This window comes from Rhipicephalus sanguineus, chromosome 5, assembly GCF_013339695.2.
Source record: "Rhipicephalus sanguineus isolate Rsan-2018 chromosome 5, BIME_Rsan_1.4, whole genome shotgun sequence".
Classification (NCBI taxonomy): Eukaryota; Metazoa; Arthropoda; class Arachnida; order Ixodida; family Ixodidae; genus Rhipicephalus; species Rhipicephalus sanguineus.
This window is the reverse complement of record NC_051180.1, coordinates 46523371-46548158: the sequence shown is the minus strand read 5'-3', so window position 1 is coordinate 46548158 and position 24788 is coordinate 46523371. Positions and strand designations below refer to the sequence as shown.

The following is a 24788-nucleotide window of genomic DNA, read 5'->3' as shown; positions in this document are numbered from 1 at the left end:
CAACATCACTAGGTAAGTATTAGGCGGTGTGTTCCTTTAACAGAAAATACATAGATACGCAATTTTAAAGACCTTGATGGTATGCGTTTAACGTTGAGACAGTAACGCGTTTATTAAAAGATTTGCCACAGCTGACGCGATCAGCGGTCCAAGCCGAGCAAGCGCGAGCGCCAACAACAACCGTCTTCGTCGTCTTCTTTCGCAGGCGTTCTTGTCTGCGCCCTACCATGTTACAAATCACTCCCCCGCGGAAAAGGAGCCATCCTGGCGACCTAAGGAACAGGTACAACTGGTGGGTCATAATGCGGCTTCAGTCAATCGACGTGAACAGTCTCGCGGCCGCGACGACGGCGGTCCGTAGATGATTGAACAGGCTCAATCATATAGTTAACTGGGAATGCTTGACGTAGGACGCGGTAGGGGCCTTCGTACTTAGGCAGTAGCTTTGTGGAAAGGCCAGGAGCGGAGGAGGGAACGCGAAGCCACACCAACGTTACAGGCGAATACGACTGAGGAGGCATGTTTTCGTCGTGACGGTCCTTCTGGCCCTACTCGCCCTACAATGTTACAACCCTAGTTTCTTAAGGTGCGCTGAAAATGCGACTGCGCTGAAGCTTGTCTTCCTCCGTGCCCTCTGCACAAGCTCATGTTGTGTTTCGGTTTCGGTTCAGTATTGCATTGTACGAATGACAGGGGGCGCCGCTCTGGCATTCCTGTTTTACCCAGGCAACGTGTAAGTAAGAGAGTTTGTGGAGAGTACTCGTTGAGTGCGGACGTTTCTTCTCCTTCGGCGCATCGCGCCAAACAGCGTGTTCGGGCTGGCCGGCGTCCCCACCGGCGGCGTTGGTCACCGCCGGTCTTCGCCTGCCGCTGCGCCGGGACTACCAGCCCGCAACACAGCACTCGTGTTTCCCGAAGTATTGCCAGATGGCGTCCATATCTCACGCAGCGCCTCTTCTATCGTCTTTAGACGACATTTGCAGCGAAGCACGCAGATACGCGGCCAATTTTTGAGACTGTGAATCATCTGTGGCACATACCCGCATAACATGAGCTGTGGTATGCAGGTATGTGCCACACAACTGAGGGAAAGGATTTCAGGACGTACGCGACAGGCGTTTTGCGTTCTTCATTTCATGGCCAGGGAAACGTGTTCGTCAAACACCGATCTCCTGCTATGCCAATTTTGGTGTATTACAACTTGTCATGGAGATGACTAGGAGAGCGCCCAGAGGCAGGCGGCAAGATAGATAGATAGATAGATAGATAGATAGATAGATAGATAGATAGATAGATAGATAGATAGATAGATAGATAGATAGATAGATAGATAGATAGATAGATAGATAGATAGATAGATAGATAGATAGATAGATAGATAGATAGATAGATAGATAGATAGATAGATAGATAGATAGATAGATAGATAGATAGATAGATAGATAGATAGATAGATAGATAGATAGATAGATAGATAGATAGATAGATAGATAGATAGATAGATAGATGTATTCTTTAACACGTATCTTAATCTAAGTACACGGGCCTCTGGCATTTTGCCGCCATAGAAATGCGGCCGCCGCGGCCGGGATTCCAGTTTTGCAAATAAATTCAAACTTAAGCAGATTAGGGAGCAATTTTGCCCTCTCTGCACGCCAAATTAGAATATCTATTCAACACGAACAAAAAGATTTCGAGTTCAGGCACGAGAAAATGTGATTGTAAAGACGAACTCTGATGTTCAAGTTGCCTCCGTCGTCTCTACGTGATTTAGCGGTGATATATTTTCTGCGCGTCGCGTCGCTGATAGGCTAGTACTTTTGCTTGAAACTTGGATTACAGCAGGTCTGTGAAATTATTGAAATGCTTTCGGGATCATTAAACGGCGGATCATATCAGCGGAAACGCACATAGATAAGCTGATATTCTTTACTGCGGCCATTCTAGAGGTTAGCAAGTGCTATAAAGTGTTATTTCTGTGCATTTTTTCCATGTTCTATACCAGTCTATCCTATTACGACTAAACATCTACCTGCTCAGATAATAAGTTCTTTTTTTTTTAATGCAAGTGTGTTGCCAAGCAAGTATGCAAGTATCATAAGAAAAAAAAAAGGAACTATTGTGCAGCTTGACATGTTCAACTGCATTACACCCCCCCCCCCCCTCCCCCATTTCATTTAGCCATCCGCTCATGTATACCAGGTTCTCGAGATTACCTGTGACAAATTATCTAAACCTGACAAATTGTCCCCGAATGACATCGTTGCTTGATAAATGCCTAACATTCACCACGGGGTGCAACTTACATAAACGCTGAGTAGACAGCTGCACTATTCGCGGCAGCGTGCAAGATGAATGGAGTTTCGCTGAATATATGCACTGTCGTAAGAGGTATATAACGCGGATTATTGGTGGCACATTAGTGTACGTATGCTCTTAACCCGGATGATGCCTGTAATTTGTCAACCAGAAGAGCGGTGCACGCAATTACGTGTAAGTTTTCGATTCGTTATGAAGGCCAGATGTCTGCATTACAGTACGGTTGCAATAGCGGATGTTTGCAAAGGAAGTGACATGTGTATGTGTTCAGTGCAATATCGTTAAATTAAGACTGCGAATAAAGCTATAATTGCATGTTGCCCGTGGCGACGAGCAAAAAAATGGGGACGCAGTGTCGTCAGACTCTTTCCTCTTTCCGTGTTTGCGCTGCGTTTCGCGCTGCGTTTTATTCATTGTCATGAATAATATTAAATAACCTTCGTTTTGCTTATTCCTTGTTTTCAAAGCAAATTGTCGTAAATTTGGTTTGCGCTTGGTTTTGAACTGCTTTGTGGAACACGAACACAGCGAATTGAAATTATACTGGCAGAGCCTTCCTTTAAATATTAATAACTGTAAGGGTTTTAAGTCCAGAAACCACAACATGATCATGAGAGACACCGTAGTGGAGGGCTCGAGTACAAGAGTGTTCATTTCATTTCACCCACAATGCAATGCGGCCGCCGTGACGGGAAACCAAACCCGCGCCCTCGAGCTTAGCGGCGCGACAGAGCCTTCCTTTAACTCCACAAAAGCTGACCATCGAAACAAAAGAAAAATAACACCTAGGTAACGTAACAAAATATCACACCATGGCTTTGCGTCAAAAAAAGACAATGCACTCGCAAAACGGCCGTAGTAACGTCAAACCATTAAACACGGGATATGTGGCACACCGACAGAGAAATAAAAAAAAGCGTTTTTGTTCTTGATTTTGTGATAACACATTCTGGAACGCTGTTATTGTTCTGCTTGTTCCGTGTAAAAGATGAAACTTGTCCAGATCCAAGCACTTCATGAAAAGCGATCTTTTCATAAAGTGCTTTACTAAAAAACTTAAAACCAAAGCGCACAGTGGTCTACGTTGTCCTCCTATACAAACATTCATCTCGGAGCAGTAACCGCTACCTGTACAACCCTCCTTATCAGCCCACGTCGAACAAGTTGAAAAGGCTCTTTACCAGAGTACAAATAGGACCACATTTCTTCTAACGGCTACCAAATGGCATACATGTGGGTAAGCATGAATGCACATACGACAGTTCGCCGCAGATATGGTATGTTCTGTCGATCGTAGTGACGCGAGGGTTAGAAAAAGGAAAAAAAGAGAGATGACGGCAACAGTGCCAAAATCGCAACTGTTGCATTTATTGTATCCCTCCTTAATAACTATACGAAACCCAATAACAGGCAAGTAGTAAACTTCCTTTGAATGGTCAGAGTACGAGCCACACCACCGTCCACACGCGATCGTCGTAGCCGCCGCTATTGTCCCGATGCATTCGTCACGCTCACGTTTGCGTCTCTCACGCACTCGGCAGCCTTACTGAAACGTTTTCTCTTAAGTAGCAGCGCTTTATCGAAAGCCTAAGAAATGTGGGTGGCCAGCTAGTGGCGAAAATTGTTTGTTTAATACTGACTCCCAAGGGGCATTTCTAATTTTGTTTGTACGTGTATCAAAGTATCTTTTAGAAAACAGCATCAGTTGCCAGCTACCACAGAAACAAAAGCCTTGCTCTAATCTATCTGGTGATACGAAATGAAAGTAACGAAATGTTTACATCTCATCGCAAAATTTCGCTGCGTATTGTTGCCTTGACCAACCGTTGTCGAAGTTCTACTCTACACAACTTTTCCTGCTGCTTTAAAGGAGACGTCACAGCTTGCCTTTGCTGCTGTACTCATGCCCAGGTAAGCCAAGCACAAGATATGAAGTCCTCATAGCAACTATGACAACTATAACATAACGCTTGCGCAGTAGACTGTTGAAAAAGGTATTCCATTGCAAAAGAAATTCAAAATAAAAAAACAGCGCTTATGTATATGCTGGTGGGAGTAAGGCACGTGCCCGTAAATTATAAGACTTGCTGACAGGCGCATAGCGGCTGCGTTCCAGTACCTGAAATAAATTATACTGTGCGATTGCGGCGCACACTAAAGCTAAAATGCAAGCGCATAATTCAGAGCTTGAGCAAGGACGTCACCCCTAGGAAGTCCCAGACAGCGAATTCCACGTATTTACGAATGTCATCCAATGGTGCAAGACCTAGAGAGCAGGCGCATGAGGCTCATACTTTACTGTTGACAAGGCGTACGCTGATAGTAATAGTTTTTTCTGTCCTCTTCCGCAAATCGTGGCATTTATTTCTTAAGCAGAATACAAACGTATTTGCAGTTATGTTACCCGTTATTTATGGTCCTTCATATAAACACGTTTGAAATTGCTTCTGAATTCAGGAACTGCACTCTGTGCCAGTACTCATTTACAAGCGAATATAACTAAGAACGTTGATCTAAGAAAAACATACAATATGTATGCTACTTTCTTTAGAGATGCGCGAGGGGATCGATTATCCGCAGAAAGCTTTTACTAAAAATTTCTTTTAGCCTATTTCCCACCACAACTGCCAAATCCAAACAAGATATAAGTTTAGGGAAGGCGCAGTCATCAAGTGATGAGACTTGTTGAATATAAAAAGAAGGGCGACCCCGACGAATGGAAGTCCTCTTGCTGAGACGTTGGCCCCAACGACCCAACCGCCAAAGATATTTGCAGCGGCAATAGCAAAGACACTTTTAACGTGATTGTCACTTACTACGTGCACGGCATCTTTCAGTCTAAATGCACTGGTGACCCGTGCACCGAAAGTACATTTCACGTAGGTTTTATATATAATCATCCATGTTTGCTCATGGTCCTGCCAGATGTTTCTACATTTAAGTCTTGCTTGATATAGCAATCCTATGCCTATTTTGGTATGTGGTTCATTTGGCTGGATCAGCAGCAGCTTTAATAGTCAGCGTCATCGTCTTCTTGCCCCGAGAGCGCATCCATTAGAGCGTTCTTTTTGCTGTTAACGAAAGCCTCGAAAAAATTGGCCGGATTTTCGACACTCCATCTCTTAGGTTCGGACGTGTCTTCTTCCTTGCTGTTGCAAGGCGAGCGAAGAAGCAGCATGCGAAACCTGAAATGAAAGTCAGTTGTGAACGATGCATATTATTGCTCATGGTTGCTTTGAATGCCACTGCGAGTAGCAGCCTTTTGTCAACGGCTCTTGACTTGGTGCTTTCTGTTATCGATCATTCCGACTTGCGCATAGCAACAACAACATGTCGTGATCAATGTGACAAACTAACGCACCTGTCCAGAACACGGCATGAAAAATTCAAGCATGAATGGCTGTTGTCTTTAGAAACTAGATAACAGTTTAGGAACTATGACATTGTAATAAAAATATTTAAAACTAGCAGTTCTTACTCCCTCGCTCTGCCTACAAACATAAAGTTAATATGGAGAGTGATTTATCTCGTGCTAAATAATATAGACGGCGTAATACTTTCAGTCGGCTGTTGGTATCGTTCGGGTATGGAAACACTCCGAAGTATGTCACGAATATTGCCCGGGCGGTAATGTGGTGCGTTAATGTGGCTCTGATTGACATAACATGCGAAGATTTATGCATGTAGAAGTCCATTATGCGAGTGTATTTGCTTGTAGCAGGTCATACTTGCACGGCGATAACAATATTAATTTGCTAGGATAACACTGATGAGTGATGAGAAGAAAGGGAAAATTGAGGAGCCATTCCACTCTTTGAAGGTGGTTGACCAGAAAAGCTGTTTAGCAAAAGACAAAGAGGTGAAAAAAAAATGAAGGCATCTTCGCACTAGTAGAGCCAAGCCTGAAGGAAGAGCGGTGCTGGATGGCCTGCCTCGTTTCTCTTTTTTTTTCCTTCTCGTTCTCTCTGTTTCTTGTATTTCTTTTTTCTATCTATTTCTTTCCATTTCTTTCTTTCTCACTCTATTTCTTTCTCTTTCTTCCCTTCCTCTCTTTCTCTCTACAGTTCTCGCTTCCTCTTTCTTTCTATATATTTCTCTCTCTTTCTATATTTTTGTCTATCTTTCTATCTTTTTATGTCTTTATTCCTTTTATTTGTCTCTATTTTTCTCTTCCTCTTTCTTTCTCTTCATTTTCCATCTCACTCTTTCTATCTATTTCGTTCGCTCTCTTTTTTTCACGCGCTCGTTTTCGTTTGACACTCGCACCTGCTCTACACGGTAGTGGGGCTAGCCACTTCCTGTGACGCATGCCCACCTGAGAAAATTTGCACGACAGAGCGCAAGTTACCCACAGCTTAAACAGCTTCAGTGTAAAGAGAGTGAAGAGAGCGCGTGCCGGTTCCTGATGATGATAGTTTTTTTACGAAGAGCACAAGTTACCGACAGCTTAAACTGCTTCGCTTTTAAAAAAAATTACAACAAAGGTTGAAATTGGGCATTGGGCGGCCTCGGCATAGCGCCTTTGTAGCGTTCGTCAGCTTTTAGATGTGAAGCATCTTAAGGCGGAGTTCAATCCGGTGGTGGTGGTGGTGTGCGGCGTGACCGCCCTTACTGCGCATGCGCAAACCTTCTCCACCTCCCCTCTCCACTCCATCTCTCCCATTTCCCTCTCCACATCACCTCTCCCCTTCTCTTTCCCCCTTCCCTATCCCCCTCTCATATCCTTTCCCACCCCCTCTCCACTTCCCCTCTCCACTCCTCCTCTCCCCTCCAATCTCTCCTCCCCACCCCTTCCCCCTCTTCCCCTCCTCTCCCCTCCCCCTCTCCACATCACATTTCCCCTTCCCCTTCACCTTCCCTTTCCCATACCATTTCCCCCTTTCATTTCCCTTTCCCACCCCCTCTCCATTTCCCCTCTCCACTACTCCTCTCCCCTCCCATCTCCCCTCCCCTCTCCACATCCCCTCTCCCTTCTTTCCCCTCCACCTCCCCATGCCCCCTCTCCACTTCCCCTCTCCCCTTTCCCCCTAACCACTCCACCGCTGAAACGCGGGCTCTACATGCCGAAACATTGCTTTGCATCGCCTCATGGTCCCCTTTAGCGGGAGATGGTGTAATTTTTTTTAGCCGCCCCTTAAACGATGCATTGGGCGACCATCGAAACGCATGCTTGGCATCAAACTTTCTCAAAGCCGGAATTTTCCTGTGTGAAATTCTATTGGCGGCTTTCCATCGTGTCTTGCAGAGGGCATTTACTCCACCATCACGAAAGTCAACGAAGCGTGCATAAATTGTTTTCTTTTGACATTTGTTTCGCACCGCGGGTACAACGCATTCATACGGTTCAGATATATACCCCGTCTGCAAGCCTGGGTATGTAGCCCCGTTGTTAACCCATTAAGGCCCAAGCAAAAACTATTTGTTGAATGTAATTGAAATTTCGCGCACTTATCTAACTACAGTAGACAAAAACATCTGGCAAGTTTCATAGCGTTACATCTATTCCTTCAGAAGTTATGATACTGTACTTTAGAAAGTACGCTGGGCTCTTGCGATAGCAATGCAAGCTGGCTCGGCACACGAATAGCCAGCATTCTTGGCCCTTGCCATACTAATACAAAAGTTGTTTTGGCACATGCAACTTGTCCAAGCAGCGACGCATCATGCAAAGCGTTGCACCATACTTTTCGCAGCATCATTTCTATTTATCACAGACAGTGCACTTCAACCGTTTTTCAATCTTCTTGTGAAATGCCCATATGGATGGAGGGGTCTGGCAGGCATACTGGACACGGAAGACCTCTTGATAGTTTTATTGTGTACACGGCACAGGTAGTGTCTTGCAAGTGTGCAGGTGAATGACAGCAGTCGATTCATAGAGGGTCTGCTAACCTCCAGTAGGTCGGCAGATCCTCTATGCATTCAGAGCAGCAATGTTGATAATCTGTGTAAATAGGTGCTTCCATCTCATTCTCCCACGAATGAAAATTCTGAAATTATACGCAGCTTGATTGTGGAGGTGAATCTCTCCCATGCCAATATTGCTCTAGCTGCTGACGATGTTTCGTGACGGCGCTACGTTTTTCTTTTGAGTTGATGATCATCTGCTTACAGAGCGTAGTGGTTCGACTGTGTCATAGTTCATCGCCATAGCAACTATGCTATTGTCTTTGCCCTTTACGAAAAGAAACTCGTTTCCCGGATCAAAACAGAAGCAGTCTTCCCGATTTCTTTCGTACCATCAGGCAGAAGGCATTCATTCCCACAGCCGTCTTCCCCCTCCTCAGCCGTTTGGGAGTGACAATTACTTCACCAAGAGGCTCTCGTATATCCCTGCCGGCATCTGTTGCAGTCTCCCGAGTCTCAAATGACCGTAAAACGGCATTCTTCTGAAGAAAATACCTGGTTTGATCTCTGAGGCAACATACAACACAATGCGCATGTAAGCTCTCACAAAGGCCCAGTGTACTACAAAAAGTACACCAACATTTGATTACCCCTCATAGCAAAACAGTGCGCTACAGCTGATTCTTGCGCTTCGCCGTGATTATATTGTTCCTTTTGAAGCACAACCAATCTGTTTTTTTCAATATATACAGTGTGAAACCTTACATTATTTGAGAAAATGTAGTAGTCGTCACATGCGTTCGACGGGCGCTCGTTTTCCAAAAGTTTAACAACTCGTAGCACAGAAAAAATTGACCTGAGTCAATATGTTCGACTAGGAGTGTCTTGCTGCAACCTTTCGCATCAAAAATGCTAATCAGATAAATTAGAATATTGGATAGTGTATTTTCTATTCCAAAAAAATGAAGTGTACTTTGTAAAGTACGCTGGGCGCTAATGGGTTAAGACACTCGCCTTGGGAGCGTAGGAGCCAGCATTCAAATCCAACCCCGTGGAGAAATTTTATTTTGTTTATTTCAAATAATTTCTGTTGACGCACGGGAAAAATACACGGAAACTTAGCCATATACAGCTTTGCTGTGAAATGTTTGTATATACACGGTTAGGCAGTTCGCATAGGTGCTGGAATAAATCTAAACATTTGGCAGTATTTACTATAAGAATATGCGCTACCAATGGTGTGTGTGTTTTTGTTTTTTTTTCTAAAAAGTGCCATGCGCTTTCCTCCGTTTGTACCGTGGCAATATAACAGGATACAGAAACTGTGTGATTTTCACTACTATAAAACGATTAAGGCAGCTTCGGACTAGTGGTGCCAAGCCTGAAGGAAGTGCGGAGCTCGGCAGCCTCCTATGTTTCCCTTCGGTTTTCTCTTTCTTTCCTCCTCTCGCTCTATCGTTTTCCGTTTTTTCTGTCCTTTTTTTTCTCTTTATTTCTATTTATTTCTGTTTTCCTTCCTATTTTTTCCCCTTTCTTTTTCGCTCTTTCTATTTCTCGCTTGCTTCCTCTTTTTTTTCTATTTTTATATGTGGTTTTGCCTGCGTTACGCCACACGACGACAGCGTACGACAGCATACGAAGCCCGGGTCCCTAAAGTGCTCCGCACTTAAAAGGGACCGACAACCAATTTCTATGGTGCCCATTTTCTTTAGCGCAACGGAAAGCTTACCGGTGAAAATGTCTAATCACTGAACGGTAACGTGCAATACACCGTGACATTTGCAATAAGAATTTTTCAATCTGCGGCGAATGTGAAGTCGTAACCATAAGTGACAACCCATGCTGCAAACAGTGAGCGAGAGAGCGGTTCGTGTTCGAGCGCTGCGGATTGCTGCGCATGCGCCGCGGCTCGACGTGTTCCACCGGTTACCGCGAAAGCAGCGCCGCTTCTCACCGTGCAACTGCTTTTACCTCGTAAGCAGCACAACATAGAGCGGGAATAAATAATAACATACGTACTCTAATTTTCAGGACTAATTATGGCGCGCATGACAGCATCAGAGTACGTGACTACGTACAGCAAAAAGTGATCGGCTGCATAATCCAGCTTCAAGGCTATTCCACTATGCTGAGCGACATACCGGTTTCTTTTAAACATGATTTGAAAATATAAATCCTGCTCACAACGCGAAAAAAAATGCAGGAATATGTGTGCATATTTCACTGGCTTTTCATTTTTACCAGGATCTAATCACACATTGTGACCAGTTGTCGGTCCCTTTGATATCATCATCTAGGCGCTCGAAGGACAAGAGAAAGAAGGCTTCTCCTTGGCGCGAGCGCGCGCTCAAAATATGCTAGAGATAGCTAAGCTATACGTGGTTTTGCCTGCGTTTCGCCAAGCGATGACAGCACGCGACGACATACGCAGCATACGACAGCATACGACAGCCAGGGCCCCTAAAGTGTTCCGCACTTAAAACAAACCTGTATCACAGCTTCATGTTTAACGCCATACTTTCATGTCACTATTGTTACGTTTTAGTCTAGTGTAAAGCATAATAGATCATACGAAAGCATAAAGAATTCATAATAAACCTGCGCGCCACATGTCTAGGCAGTTTTCTTTCTAACATTTAAAGGTAACGAAAAGCGGCTATAAGATGATTAGCGTGTGATGTCTCTAGAGAGCGTTCTTAGCGTTACACAATGAAGATTTCTACAAGGTCTTAGATCCGGGAGGTGCGGTGCACAATCGAATTAACGCGCGTGTGCTTACGGATTGAAACCGGTGCATTTTAAAGGATGGCCGTATTTGAAGCACTTGGTCTTGAGAACGTCGAAGTAAGCTATGCCGACGGATGCCGTCACTACATTGCTGGCTTTCACGAGGCACTTAAAGAATCGGTCGTCGTCGTCACAGTTGGTCCTGAAAAGGTTCGAAAAAAAAAAACGCAACAAGGAATGATGTGGCAATGAGGCGTGTGTGAAATACCAGTAGGCGTCTACACTCTCATATTGCTTCCTGTAAGTAATGTTGCGTGATCATGTTTATGAAGAAGTAGATGTCCATTGACAACCATAAATGTCACATAAAAGGCATGAAAAGAACTGTAGCCTAATAACACACACACGTACACACAAATACACACGAAAAACACACACGCACATATATGCACACATACGCGCACATACACGCACATACGCTCAAATACGCACACATACAGGCACAGAATCCCGAACATTCTCTATTTCGAAACATAGCGTACTATACAGTGGCGTCATACGTGGAGGCGGGAGCAAACTCGCCTCCCTTAACCCCCCCCCCACACACCCCACCCCCACCTCGCCTTTTCTTTTTTTGCTTTCGTGACTGGTTTTCGGGATTGTAACCCCTCCATATGAACATATATGAATCACATGCAAATATATATATATATATATATATATATATATAATATATATATATATATATATATATATATATATATATACGTACATTTTGATTAAAACATTATTTTCTCCGACATTCTTTACGTCCACCATCTGAAAAATCCCCGCCGACATACATATCTGCTTTACAATAGCGGCCCAGCTCGCGCTAGGAAACTCGCATGAATAATGCTGCCATACACTGCCTTCGGCCGGATATTGCAAGAAAAACTGGTCTTGAATGCCTCGTGTAGATCTTGCCGAACGAGAGACGCATGATGACAGAGCTATAGTTAGAGAGTCAAGGCCCCCAAATGCCCGCTAAACCTCGCAGGGCGTCAAATGGACTAAATATTTTTACCTAAACATTCCTGATACTACCTTTCAAAACGTATAAATTGACTGTAAAACAAGCTCAAAGTGATACCAAACTTCCTTGGATGATTTCTCGTGTGTTGTGTTCCGAGTTTTGAAACTGTAGCTTCACGACAAGCTTACATACGTCAAGCTTACATTCGTAGGGACCATAGCGCGACAAGACACGGACAAGAGACACAAAAGAGGCGACCGCTTTCTGCCTTGTCCATATCTTCTAGTGCTGTGACCCCTTCAATTGTATCTAATCAACTAGTCCAAATAGCCGCACTTTAAGCTTACATCGTATAGAACCTAAAATTTACAATTCCATGCTTGGTATCGAAAGCCGGTATGCTGTCATTGGCGTGATCGTGATCGCGACAGCACATATCGATCTCTCTGATGATGCCCAAATCGTTGTAGTTCTTGGCAATGTCTCCGGCACCACACCATTTAGTACCTGCATGGAAAATTTATACCATATGGTCAGTATTCATTTCTTTTCAACTCGTGCAAAATGCAAAAAAAAAAGTCAAAGTTAACCGAAAGGACGAAAACTTCCTGCAAGATTTTCTAAGGGGGGACTATGTTAGTCAGCGAAGCATTTAATTGAGCAATTTAGTTGCGTAGTACAGATTAGCACTCCAGAGTACGGGGTAGCACAGTGAGCGAAGCAGTTAATTGAGTAAATTAATTTGGTAATAAGATTTCTTTATAACGTTATTATGGTCACACATAGCCAACCACAGTGAATATTAGCCAACGTTTTTTAGCCTTAGCTAACATTTAATCAGCGTTGGTATTACAAAAGTAAAAACTACAGGCTTGACAAGGGCTACACGCTTTTTAAAATAATTTATATGTCCAGACGGTAGTTTTGTATGATAGTTTGTGTGTTGTACTTTACAATACTAAAGCGGTTCTTCTTCCATGCTTAGTTCAGAAAATTGTCCTTTTTATGCAAGGGAAAAAGCTACTTCTAAAATTCTATTTCATTTGTAGATTAATGCGCCTTTAGATGCCTTACTACCGTAGCCCTCCTCACCACACCAGCGCTTTCAGAGGTCTTCACTGCTACTGTAAACCTTGCCGTCTCTTTCGGTAGGTAACCGTAAATAAAACTTTCCATACGTTCGGAGTGTTTAGAGCAACTCAAATAGGGGTAAAAGAAAACAAACGTAAGGGTAGAAGGAAGGACAAGACGACAGCGTCTTGTACATCCTTCTGTGGTTCTACCCCTACCTTTGTTTCCTTTTACTCAGTTTCAGTTACGCTAAACACTCGGAACGTCATGGGATAACAACTCGCCCAAACTGACACTCTTGTAAAGCTTTCAAGTTCTTCCTTTCTTGTCTGTCGCACTGTTTCACTCTGTCGTTCTAAAAAAAAAGAAAGCATAGATACATTGGGCATCATCATGCCTCACTCTCTCACCAAACCATACACAAATAATTATTAATGCGCAGAATTCATGTAATAGTGCTGTAACATCATTTACCCCTTCAGCCCTCTGGAATTAATATTAAAGCGCATTATAGAGCACACAGCAAAAGCGGACTGAGAATTACGCCAAAACAAAACTGCTATAATTTATGAAATCAAGCTTTTATTTTCCAGTACTGAAAACAGCGCACCATCCGGTAAAGTACACTAATAATGTGTGAAGCCGCAAGAACGTCGATTTTTAGGTGACTCTCCGTATACGCACGCACCATTCGCCACCTGACACTATTCAGACATTTTACTTTGGATCGTTAGACAATGCAGACCTCTCTGCCTTTCTGTAAATAAAGCTCTCTCTCCCTCTTAGACAATGCTTTTTTTTTACTAAATGGCATTTAAGGAGCCTAAAAAAACAACTTGTTTCAGTGTGCTAGTTGTTTTTTTCTATAGTTGTTCAATTTTTATTTTGGGTAACCATTTTTTTCCGCTGCAGAACTTCTAGAAATGGAGTACCCCAGGTAATACAAACCTCAACCCTTCCACAGCAAGCCAATTAAAACAGAACAGGACAGTTCCATTTGCTGCATGTTAAAACCAAACGCGTGTGAGTCGCTTGAAAATAAGATGATTCTGATGACGTTTCGTCAGTATAAGAGAGCACTGTGTCGTAAAGGTATGCTTCATATAGTTGGCCTAAAACGACTAAATTAACTTTTTTTATCAGTGGCACGGGTAACTCGAGACTTAAGCAGTTAACAAACTTTCCACTGATGTCTCTACACTGTTTATCCAGCAAAAAGAATAGAAAAAAGAAAAAAGATGGTTGATCCCTCTGCCACAGGAATCGGTATAACACGAAACTGGAACGTGTCGTCACAGTAGTAGTTGATTGTTTATAATGATTTTGTATATGATATCAGCTTGTATACGTTTCGCTCTGACTTCTATGTCCCCATTTCATCATTTCTGCAGCCGCTGTTGTTTCGGTTCTACGGTAACGTTCAACCAATTTTCGCAAGTTCACTTTGGCCACTGAACTCAGACAGACAGAAAATATATTTTCAGTTTCGTTCGCATGGAATGCATTTTGGCGGTAGTTTTCTTTTACAGGAAGCAGGAAACAGATGTTCCATTCGTCGAAAATTAGTTATGGGTGAACTGAACTCTATGAAAGGAGACAGAACACATGCGCTGTCACAAATGCCTCGCCTCCTGCGAAACAATCTTTTTTTTTTTTTCAATAAAGCACCTATCGGCCTGATTTCTTTTTTCCTATTTTTTTGCACTTTTCTATTACGCGTATTGTCCCACATGATTTCAGATGACCGACGCACCAGCTGAACGCTTTAGAAGCTGCGCAGAAATTTCGAAAGCGTTCATGACACAAAAGGTAGTTCTGCCACGCTGCGGGGTTAAAAGTTCAACGGCATATATAAATTCGTGCTGATGGAGCGTTTTTCGCATTTGCGCTATGTTTCAGTCACGCGAAAATGGTCTCGGCTATGCGAAAGAGTAAGAAAATTGGAGGCGGCATTAATCCTTCACCTGGGTACAACAGGTGGCACTCACAAGTCAGCGTTCGTGTGCCGTGGTGTATTCCTTGGGTTAACATTGCATTTCATCGTGCTGCCGAAAAGGATCTCAGAGGCCACCTAGACAGAAGCGCATTGGTTGAGATCTGCTCCGCGAGGTGCCGCAACCATCCCAGCTGCTCGCAAGAAATGCGTCTGCGCTCTTTTAATGAACTTATTCAGTTAATTTTCATTAATTATCCTGGGTGTTAATTTGCTGTTCGATTAAGTAATCTTAAGCTCACATATCATATTGCCACCCGCTCACCAGGTGAGGCGAGTGCGAGTCAGCAATCCACAAGGATGGAAGGTGATGTTTTGGGACGGCGAGCGCTCTCGCTCGGAGTTAATTTTTTTGGCAGCCATCTTGGCAGTCTTGTGTCCATCTCTCCTCCAGTGCAGTATATTCTATTCTAAAACCTTTTGAATGAAATAATGAAATTTTCCGAAGGTTACAGGTTCGGTCCCTGCCGGCGGCAAATTGTCTTTTCGCCCACTTTGCTTTGTTCACATTTATATCATACAATACAGTTAAAACAGTATAATTAACGTCCCCCTACACCTTCCTCGGCTTCATTATCTGTTGGTTTTCATTAAAGGGGCCCTGCAACACCTTGCTTAGTTATATTGGAATAGTCTCATTATTGACGTATGACTCTTCACGAGTCATATGCCGCAAAAATTTTTTCGAATCCGTCAAGTCTAAGTGGTGTTACCAAATTATCGAGATCACGTTCCGCAGCTTTCTCCCTCAACATAACGCCGCGAGCGCGCGGAAAGCTGCGCGGGGCGTGAAGGGAGGGAGGGCGGAGGTGCGAGGAGGCGCCGAAGAGTTACGTCAGCGCCGGCGGCATTTTTTTTCTTTATTTTTTTCTCTCTGGGGTCTCGGCGTAACCACGTGGTCTGTGGCGCCACTTCCGGTTGGCTTGCATGACCGTCGTCGAGCGGAGCCCATCGCACCGTGTATCGCGCGTGCTTGAAAACTGCGAGTCGGTTTAGTAATGTTGGGTGTGCACCTCGAACTGCCGTAGTGCTTTCATCGCTCTGCCAACTATGGACGCAAACCTGCGTGCGCGTTTGGAACGAATGACAGCTGAGATGGGTTTCGACCCGCACTCCGATACACCGCCTCGTCGCACTGCTCGCGCTTGAATCGTATTCAACACGGCAAAGCTGCGTGCACCCTTCTTCCGGTGGCGGTACTTCGATGCTGTTTGCTCTTCGAATGCGGGCGCACAGCGAGTGCGGGCTGACAAAAAAGAACTAAAGACTAGAAGAAAGGATCGTGGGGCATCGGGCCGGCGTGGACCCATCCCCCGGCTGTCTGCAGCTACCGTGAAAATGCGAGTCTGCTTGGTTGCTGTGTCGCGGTTTCTCGGGAACGTGACACTACGGGGAGGATACGCCGAGGTACGGCTCGATGACATACTGGACAGACAGCGAACGGGACTCTCGCCATACAGCGAACACAGGTATCCTAAACTAGCCGGCGCCAGCATTGTTATCGGAGAAATGCTGCACTGCTGCCTCGGTCGGTCGTGAGAACGTGCTGATGATGCAGTTTCCAGCTGACAAGGCAACACTCGAACGGCTGCCACTCTCAACGGCAACCGGCGATGGTCAAAAGCACAGAAATATTCACGATTTCGGCACTGCGCATGGTGAAGAAAACGCAACCACGCAACTACGAGCAGACGAGCTGTCGGTGAGACCGGAAGTGCTAATATTCATGTTTGTTCGGTGTTTTAATGGCATAACACAATATAAACATACATATTATCTACTTATTGAACTCAAAATTAACAACGAAGGTAATAATGAGGGTGTTATCGTGATTATAACATCAGCCAATGGTGGAACTGCCGACAATCGCGTCATATATTGCGGCCTAATACATCATTTGTCGAGAGAAGAGGGAGCGATTTCAGCTGACTTTGAGAATTTATTGTAAGTTCCAGGCCGCTCGCTTCGCTATAATATTTGGCTCGCGTGTTCTCGGGAGCCTCGACTACCGATTGGCAGCGCTTTTTGGCCCTGCTCAAAAAGTGTTGCAGGGCCCCTTTAAGGTTAAAACCTTTTGTAGCACGTGGCAGAATGTATTCAATATAACTTTTTTCGTGAACCAGAAACATTGATTTAGTGCCAGTTTTATTTCTAAAACACCTTTTCTAAATATTGGGAAAAACTGGAAGTAAGTTCTCGACCGGAAGTGCTTGGAAAAGGTACATGAGTCTCACTCGTTGCTTGTGTCACTAATAACTACGTTTACCTGGGTATATCAAGAGGCTTTTAAAAGCGGTGCCTAGAAAATCCAACAGGGAGGATCCTTTCTCTTCTGACTCTCGGTCCATGCACTTGTCTATCAATGCGTCCATGTCATCCATGGTTACGTCGGTAACAAGCCCACTTGGGAGAAACTTCAACAAATACTCTATAAGTATCCTGTCGGAAAAGCACAAACACCTTTGGACGCGGAAACACACATTAAGAAATGTATATTACGTGCAGCACGCGGAATCGTAAATGAATAAATTATACGCGGTCGCGGTCGTTCTATATTAGCCTTCGTACACAGTTTGCAAAGAAGCAAGTCGGTTATTGAAAAAGCATGCAATACTTTCCACAAAATTCAGTGACATTTATATTGGCTCTTTGTAATCAAGTTAGTAGTTCTAATTGTTTACAGTCAGGCTAATAGGGTAATCAATAATAGCGGTGTAGAGAAGTGTTGAAAATTTAAAAAGCGTACAGAAATACCGCACACCTCGTAGAACTGCACAAGAGGCAGCGCGGTGAACCCACAGATATAAAATAACAAACTCTAAGATTCAACTGCTAGTCGTGAGATCATGGTCTTCCTGTATTATTTGCTTCACCGATTTAATAGCGCACAACAGTGCAACATCAACTACGAATGTCACTTTTCCAACAGTGACCTTGAATGTTTAAACTGTCGTTTCAATATTCGAGCCTTCAGGCCGACACCGCTTCGACACTTCTGCCTCCGTTCACAGTGGTGGTAGCTTGCGATCTCCACTAGATACAGTAATGCTTTGATTTGGGCCAGTTGGTGCAAACTTGTAACTTGTTTGTTTCATGGGTGCGCTAAAAACACGGACAACAGAAGAGGCGTACACACGACGGGCGCAAACTACCAACTTTATTACTGAACGCGAAGTAAACCTACATATGCACGAGTCCCATCACGTGCTCTCTTTTCTACACCCCTTCGGGACAGATTAACAACACACACCCCCTGGGGCTATCTTTCTTTGAAGCATGGTCATGATATGGTCAAAAAATATACAACCAAAGAATTGACAGAACCGCGTGGCCGCTAAAACTAAAAATTGCTCCAAAAAGAGCTTCCATTATTAGGCGGCTTTGTCTGAATGACACACAGTGTCCTTGTTTTTACTTGCAAAGTTAAAGAAGGCATGCTTGCGCAATGGTCAGCTTTCTTGTTAATAAAATAGGCTTCAACAACTTCCCTTTGCAACTTGTTACTTGATTTAGACAAAAAAAAAACGAAGGGTCGTAGAAAAGAGAGCACGTGATGAGATTCGTGCATATATAGGTTTACTTTGGCGTTCAGTAATAAGGTTGGTAGTTTGCGCCCGTCGTGCGCACGTCTCTTCTGCTGTCCGTGTTTTTAGCGCAGCCATGAAACAAGTTACAAGTTCCCACTAGATATCATGCTAGATGAAAGTTCTCTGTTTTCGAGGCTGCCTACGAACGTGGTAAGAAAACGCTCCTCTCAATATACTATCACTTTAAACTTGAAAGTTGTTCCGTCGGTTCAGGCTGCTTCGACAGCACTGTTTTCAAATAAGTAATTATAAGTTAGTCAACGAGCCGGCCTATATACAAACCTCCGTTAAGGTCAAACAAACTCCGCAAAATTTCCAATGCTTATGCGATTTTCTCGTCAGATACGAGACTTCATATGGCTTCAGAAATTTACTACCTAGTGTAACCGCTTCTTATTCGTGTGAAATTTTGAAAGAAAAGATAGATACTTGATACTCACAATTCAAGTAAAAAAAGCAACAAAAGTGATACGTTGTCGGATGCAGATAGCGCCCTAGATCAATGCAACCGTAACAAAGTTCTTCTGGTCTATAATAGGTAACATGAAGTGTACGTTTCATTATTACTCAGCACGTTCATTATCTTGGGTCAGAGCGCGCAAGATGGCAAAGGCCACAGGGGCCCTGGACTGAGGGCTCCACCTTCGCCGGGAGAATTTCTTTGCACCAATAAAGTTTTTCATTCATTCATTCTACGCGAGCAATGCGCTGAAGACTTAATACGGGTGAAGCGTGGTAAGATGACACGGACATGCAGCTGATTACCATTTTCTACCTTTTCTCTTGCTCTTTTTTTGCACTACGCGAAGCTTATTACACTTGCTACCTAAAAGTTTTACTGAAAAAGAATTTTGCTAAAGTATTGAGAAAAAAAATTTGGTGAGCCTTTCATAATCTGAGAACAGCAAATTTAAAGCTTTTTCTTTCTGTCTTTCCCATGCCTAGAAGTCGTGCTTCCGAGAAATTTCGCTAGAGGATTTAGAAACCAATTTAGCGATCCCTATTATCCGAGCATAGAATATTAACGCTTTTTTCTGCCCCTACTCATGAACCTTCTCAAAAAGCTTACTTAATCACGTGTTCATTTATTATTTTTAATGAAGTCATGTTCTATAATTATAGCACTACCCACCTGTCACCCAGAAGATTACACGTAACCGGGCCGGAACCATTTCTATCTTCGAAAATCTCAGCAAGCCTGTGACCTCCATCTTTCACGTCCGTCACAATGCGATGGTTCAGCGTAGGCACAAATCTAAGAATAAGCACTTCAGTAAAAGGCAACGTTAACGTTGTTTAAATTTAAAGCACGCGATCTAAGGTTTTCACAGTATGGATTTCATTTTTATTTTATTTTTGTTTTTACTAAAACTTCCATGATGGGAGCAGCATTTTGGATAGCTGGTGGTCCATGACATCAAAGAAATTGCGCAGATCCAGTGGCACAATAAATTCAGTTGAAAGTTTGCGCTGTGTTTGTACTTGTCTCCTTCTGTCCGTGTTTTCGTCGCGCAATTTCTTTGATGATTCTGTGATGGCTTTCATTCTAATGAAAAAGCATATTAAACGCAAGAGTGATGGTGTCAAGGAAAGCAATACTGTGTTTTTTTTTTCTCTGGCCACTTTAGCCTGGGCCAAAAAGAAACATGAAATAGTGGCTATATTTTAGTAGCCATTTGTTAAAGATCATCCCCGTGAAAGATAATATTCAGGTTTATGGCACAAATAATATTAACATATTAAAGCAACCTGCAGACACGACGCATTTAGTCAGCTCGTATCACATCCCCTGTTAATTAGCATAACATTTCGGAACGCCATTAAATAATCTTGCTTTTTATTTTATTAAGAAGGTAGACATATTTCGCTCGTCAATATTACATTAAATTTAACTTTTTGTGGGTCGTTGCTTCCACAATGGCTGTTAAGACAAATACTATAAAACTGCCACTCTGTTTTAGGTACAATACCATATGATTAATTATGCATAAGTTGACATTTTTAATTATACATGTAATTGCATAATGGACCGATCCAATCTTCAAAGTCACTTTAAACTTTTAGTTTACGTTGGTAGAAAACTTAAAGAGCACATCGTCGCGCTTATTATTTATATTGTCTTCCATATGTTTTGTATATACTGCTATCGTTTTTATTTATACATTATTTATACCCCTAACCTGTATTTTAACGAAACAATAAGCTCTTACCTGTACGTGCGTTATCTGGTCATGTCTCTCGGTCTCTCGAAATAATAATATTAATATCTGGGGTTTAACGTCCCAAAACCACGACATGATTATGAGAGACGCCGTAGTGGAGGGCTCCGGAAATTTCGACCACCTGGGGTTCTTTAACGTGCACCTAAATCTAAGTACACGGGCCTCAAACATTTTCGTCTCCATCGAAAATGCAGCCGCCGCGGCCTGGATTCGATCCCGCGACCTTCGGGTCAGCAGTCGAGGTCTCTCGAATTCGCAGTTTCTAGGCTGGGACGCATTACACAAAAACTTATGTAGCCCTTCTCTGAGCAAATCCTCACGTGGTTCCACAGAGACCACGGAAATATTAATACAGGTAATGTCCATTAATTATACGAACTCATCTTTGGTGTTCACCGAAAAGATAGCCACATTATGTGTACTTAATTTTAAACGCAATTACGCATATGCATGTTCAGGTGCAAAGAAAACATGACTCAACTAGCCCAGGAACTAATTCATTCAAAAACATGTCGATACGCAAAAAAGTGATACAACAGAAATACTGCATTTAAGATGGGCTCAAGGGCCGCCCAAGCGAGGCCTCCAGTGCAGTGTCGTGGCGCCATCTGGCAGAGCAGCACTACGCTTATCCCCGTTTCCGAACAAATCCCGTCTTTTCTATGAAAACTCAGGTACTACGAAATATCACCCTCACTTTTTCATCTCTTATTTTTTGTCAGTAATCTTCTTGCAGCATCATCACAGGAATCTATATTTATTTGTTTGCGCAATTTGGAGCTAGAAAAAGTTACCCTTTAAAATATCAAGTTTCAGTCCACTGCCAAAGCGCACCCAGCATTGCTGTCAGAAAGGTGGGGGGGGGGGGGTGAACATTTTGCATAATATTCCTTTTCATGTTGAACCAAATCTGATCACATACGTATATGTTGTATTATTGTTTCAGTTTTATTTGGTGTAAAGAATGGAAAGGAATTAATTACGTGTCTTTTAAAGCAGATGCCGCTTTACTCACGACACTTGATACTCCTTTTACTGCGCTCTTCAGCGGAGAAGATCCATAGATCTCTATAGTCGCCGAACAATATTCAACTCCAACAACGTAACTCGCAGCAAAAACAAACAAAAGTTCGCTGGAAACCCGTAGCATTTCTGAAAAGAAAATTTTGGTTTACATAGAAAAAATCAACGTTTAATTTGTATTGAATGCCGTGAACTGAAGCCTTTGATCGGCTTTTATGGAAGACCAACAGATATCCATCAGTCACTCTTGTATAAACGGCAACAACAGAAAGCTCTTATTTAAGAAGTTAGATTGCAGTATTTGCTCACTAAACGCATGTATAGGAAGAAATCATACCTTTCAACTTTCCAGTTTAGTACATGGGTTTTCGCGGTGAAATATTTGCCGCATGCATGCCGTTTAGAATTCAGTGTCAATGTCTACTGTACAAAAAATTTGCGAACTTCACTACGTCCCACGTGGCAACAGGCAAAAGATTATATATGATATAAGCGAACTAAAACAAAAACTTGGAGGACGCTTGAGCTTCGCTCTCAAGAGTAGAACGCGATAGCGTAATCGGGCCCCGTGCGCATCGCCTTCTGAATTGCTAGCCTAGCTTCGGTTCTCGGTGCATGCCTCAACCGTGCCGTAAGGAAACGAACGACCTTGCGCGTAACATTGGCCGTTTCAAACTATCTTAGAATGCCTACTGCAAGTACAGTTAAGTGCCTACTACGCCATAATTCTTCCTTTTGCGAATCAGAGAAGGGCCCACTACGCGTCCGTAAGGTAACACGCGACCCTACGCAGCTGCTCACTTTGTTGATACTTTTGCAGCTGAAGATGATTAGATATGTCTGAGCACTTCTTAGTCAATTGGCTATTAAAACACAGACTCGTTGCCCAATTCACATGTTTTGACGCCTAGCGCGATTCTATGCTTCTACCACGCAATATTACAGGTGCTAAGGAAACTCCTTCCACTACATGGCATTCATACAGTGTTGTTTTCCGAAGCAGTTTCAAGCAATAGCATGCTTCGTGGTAAAACACCTGCTTTCCACGCAGACGGCCTGGTTCGATTCTCACTCGAACCAAAGTTTTTTATTATTTATTTTATTTACATCTTGATTTTTCGGCCACGGACAAGATGATGATTTTTCGCTCACTACAGCCGACACCGACGCCGACACCGGAATTTCTGTGAAACGAGCTCTTTAACACTATCGCGTTAAAATAATGTTGCCTTTATTTTACGTTATGATTTCTATTTAGACAATATTGGTAATTAATGCAATAGGTCACTGCCGATGTTTTCCTCCTGCTAGTTTCATAAGCTATAAAGAATAAAATGAAAAATAAGGCTTTCGTTTTGGAGTGGAATTGCATTTATTTCTGCTTCAACATTAAAAAAAGTATTGTGATACACTGTTCTTTTGTTCACTTTTTTTTGTTGTAGCATCTCAGAAAAAGCGAAACCAGACAGTGAGTTTGTAGGAGCCTACTTTCCGACTATCAGCAGCACAAACAATGTCGCTTCGTAGCTTTTTCTTTTTTTTTTTGTCTAGCAAGGATAGCAAGAACGCCAGATGCTCTACTGTGTACAAGTAAACGCAACGTTGCGAAATATAAGGGGAAAATGAGCATATGGCACATTAACCGATCAAAGCTAATAGAATAGAATGAGGGTGGCTTGTGATTTTCATAAATTCTGGCCTTTACAGCTACAATCGATCACAAGGCACGTCAGAGCAGGGGTCTCCTGATTATGTTGAGGACCAGGCGTTTCTTTGACGGAATTTAAATTGAAACACTCTAGCTTTGATGCATTTTGACCCCTTCCGCATGTGACCACGGTAGGCGGGATCAAACCCATTTCTTCGTCCTCAGCAACGCAGCACTGAAGACACCCAAATACTCCCGCCGGCTCACTGCGTCTAAGAAACTTCGTTATGCAATTCTTTCCCGCAAACTTTGTGCTACTGTTGGAACGATGACAGGGTAACCCCATCGTGCACGAGCAACTTTTCAGTATCGCTCATCCCCATGCTGTGGAAAGTGTTGTTGGCCGGAGACAATGTAGCTAATAGTCGTATGCCGTTATCAGACAAACAGAGTTATAAAAACGGGACTTTAGGGCCCGAGCATGAAGTTTAACTTGGAGAATGTGTTTTATAATTACGTCTGTTCGCCCTCAAATACAGATGGCCGATACACCAGGCTTCCCTTCGCCCGAGAAGACATCTGGAAAGAAAAATTTTCTCGCCCCCATTGATGGGCCGACCTTAATTAGCTTTGGAAGGATGACAGCGACATTCCTTCTGTTTTCTGTATTTGTAAATGTGGTTCCCATATGTGCATACCTGCCAGGGCCTCTTACTGGCTATTATACTGTTAAGTTCAAGATCACATGTACAATCCTTTAATCCAAATCAATCCAATTTAAATGGGGGCAAAATGGAAAAAAGCTGTCATGAACATGCATATTTATATGCATGTTAAAGAGCTACAAGTGGCAGAATTAATCCGCAGTCTGCCCCCGCCGCTTGACTCGTAATCAGATGGTAGATCTGGTATAGGTAAAATCCAAGAATTAATTTATTTTGCTACATACGCTACTCATCTTACTATTAATGGGCCAACATAGGCTCAGAAACAATAATGTGCAACACAGAGGACTTACTAAGGCTGGAATCAGTGCTTCTCGAAGGCTTTTCTCCTTGCGTTTGTTCCTTGCTGATACAGGCAATACCCAAACTGTGTGATAAAGTTGCCTGTATACCTTTGTGCAACGACGTCGGGATTCGCTGAATGTAGAAGCGTTATTTATGCAAATTCCGAAGGGCGCCCGGACACATCACGTAGATCGCCTAGTCAGATATTTGACAGCTGCCCGTAAACAAAGATGTAATTTCCGCGAAATCCCGGCAACATGCGAATCATCGGCTATGCTGAAAGGCAAAGTCATCTGCATAAGAAAACGACATATTGGCTTTCGTGC

At 43.2% G+C, this 24788-nt stretch overlaps 1 protein-coding gene across 2 annotated transcripts; it reads right to left on the bottom strand.

Moving 5' to 3' along the window:
- Positions 1 to 5243: 5243 nt before the first annotated feature.
- On the bottom strand, positions 5244 to 21886 carry LOC119393584 (phospholipase A2-like). 2 transcript variants are annotated; one of them, XM_049416291.1, is made up of 5 exons: positions 21765 to 21886; positions 19692 to 19814; positions 12256 to 12415; positions 10946 to 11095; positions 5244 to 5504 (listed from the first exon to the last, which is right to left on the bottom strand). In XM_049416291.1, the coding sequence occupies exons 2-5, from the start codon at positions 19768 to 19770 to the stop codon at positions 5330 to 5332; spliced, it is 564 nt and encodes a 187-aa protein (XP_049272248.1). In that variant the 5' UTR covers positions 19771 to 19814; positions 21765 to 21886; the 3' UTR covers positions 5244 to 5329. The 2 variants fall into 2 exon arrangements, with proteins under 2 accessions (XP_049272248.1, XP_049272247.1); XM_049416290.1 differs by lacking the exons at positions 19692 to 19814; positions 21765 to 21886 and adding an exon at positions 17239 to 17413.
- Between the last annotated feature and the right edge of the window lie 2902 nt (positions 21887 to 24788).

What these genes read in the sequence shown, in the direction of transcription:
- LOC119393584 (XM_049416290.1), bottom strand. Translation starts at nt 17,353, where the DNA reads ATGGATGACATGGACGCATTGATAGACAAGTGCATGGACCGAGAGTCA. An exon ending in AATTTTAGGTTCTATACGAT is followed by an intron (nt 11,096 to 12,255) that starts GTAAGCTTAAAG and finishes GAACCTTTTCAG; the next exon opens with GACCAACTGTGACGACGACG. An exon ending in AAATGCACCGGTTTCAATCC is followed by an intron (nt 5,505 to 10,945) that starts GTAAGCACACGC and finishes CTTTCATTTCAG; the next exon opens with GTTTCGCATGCTGCTTCTTC.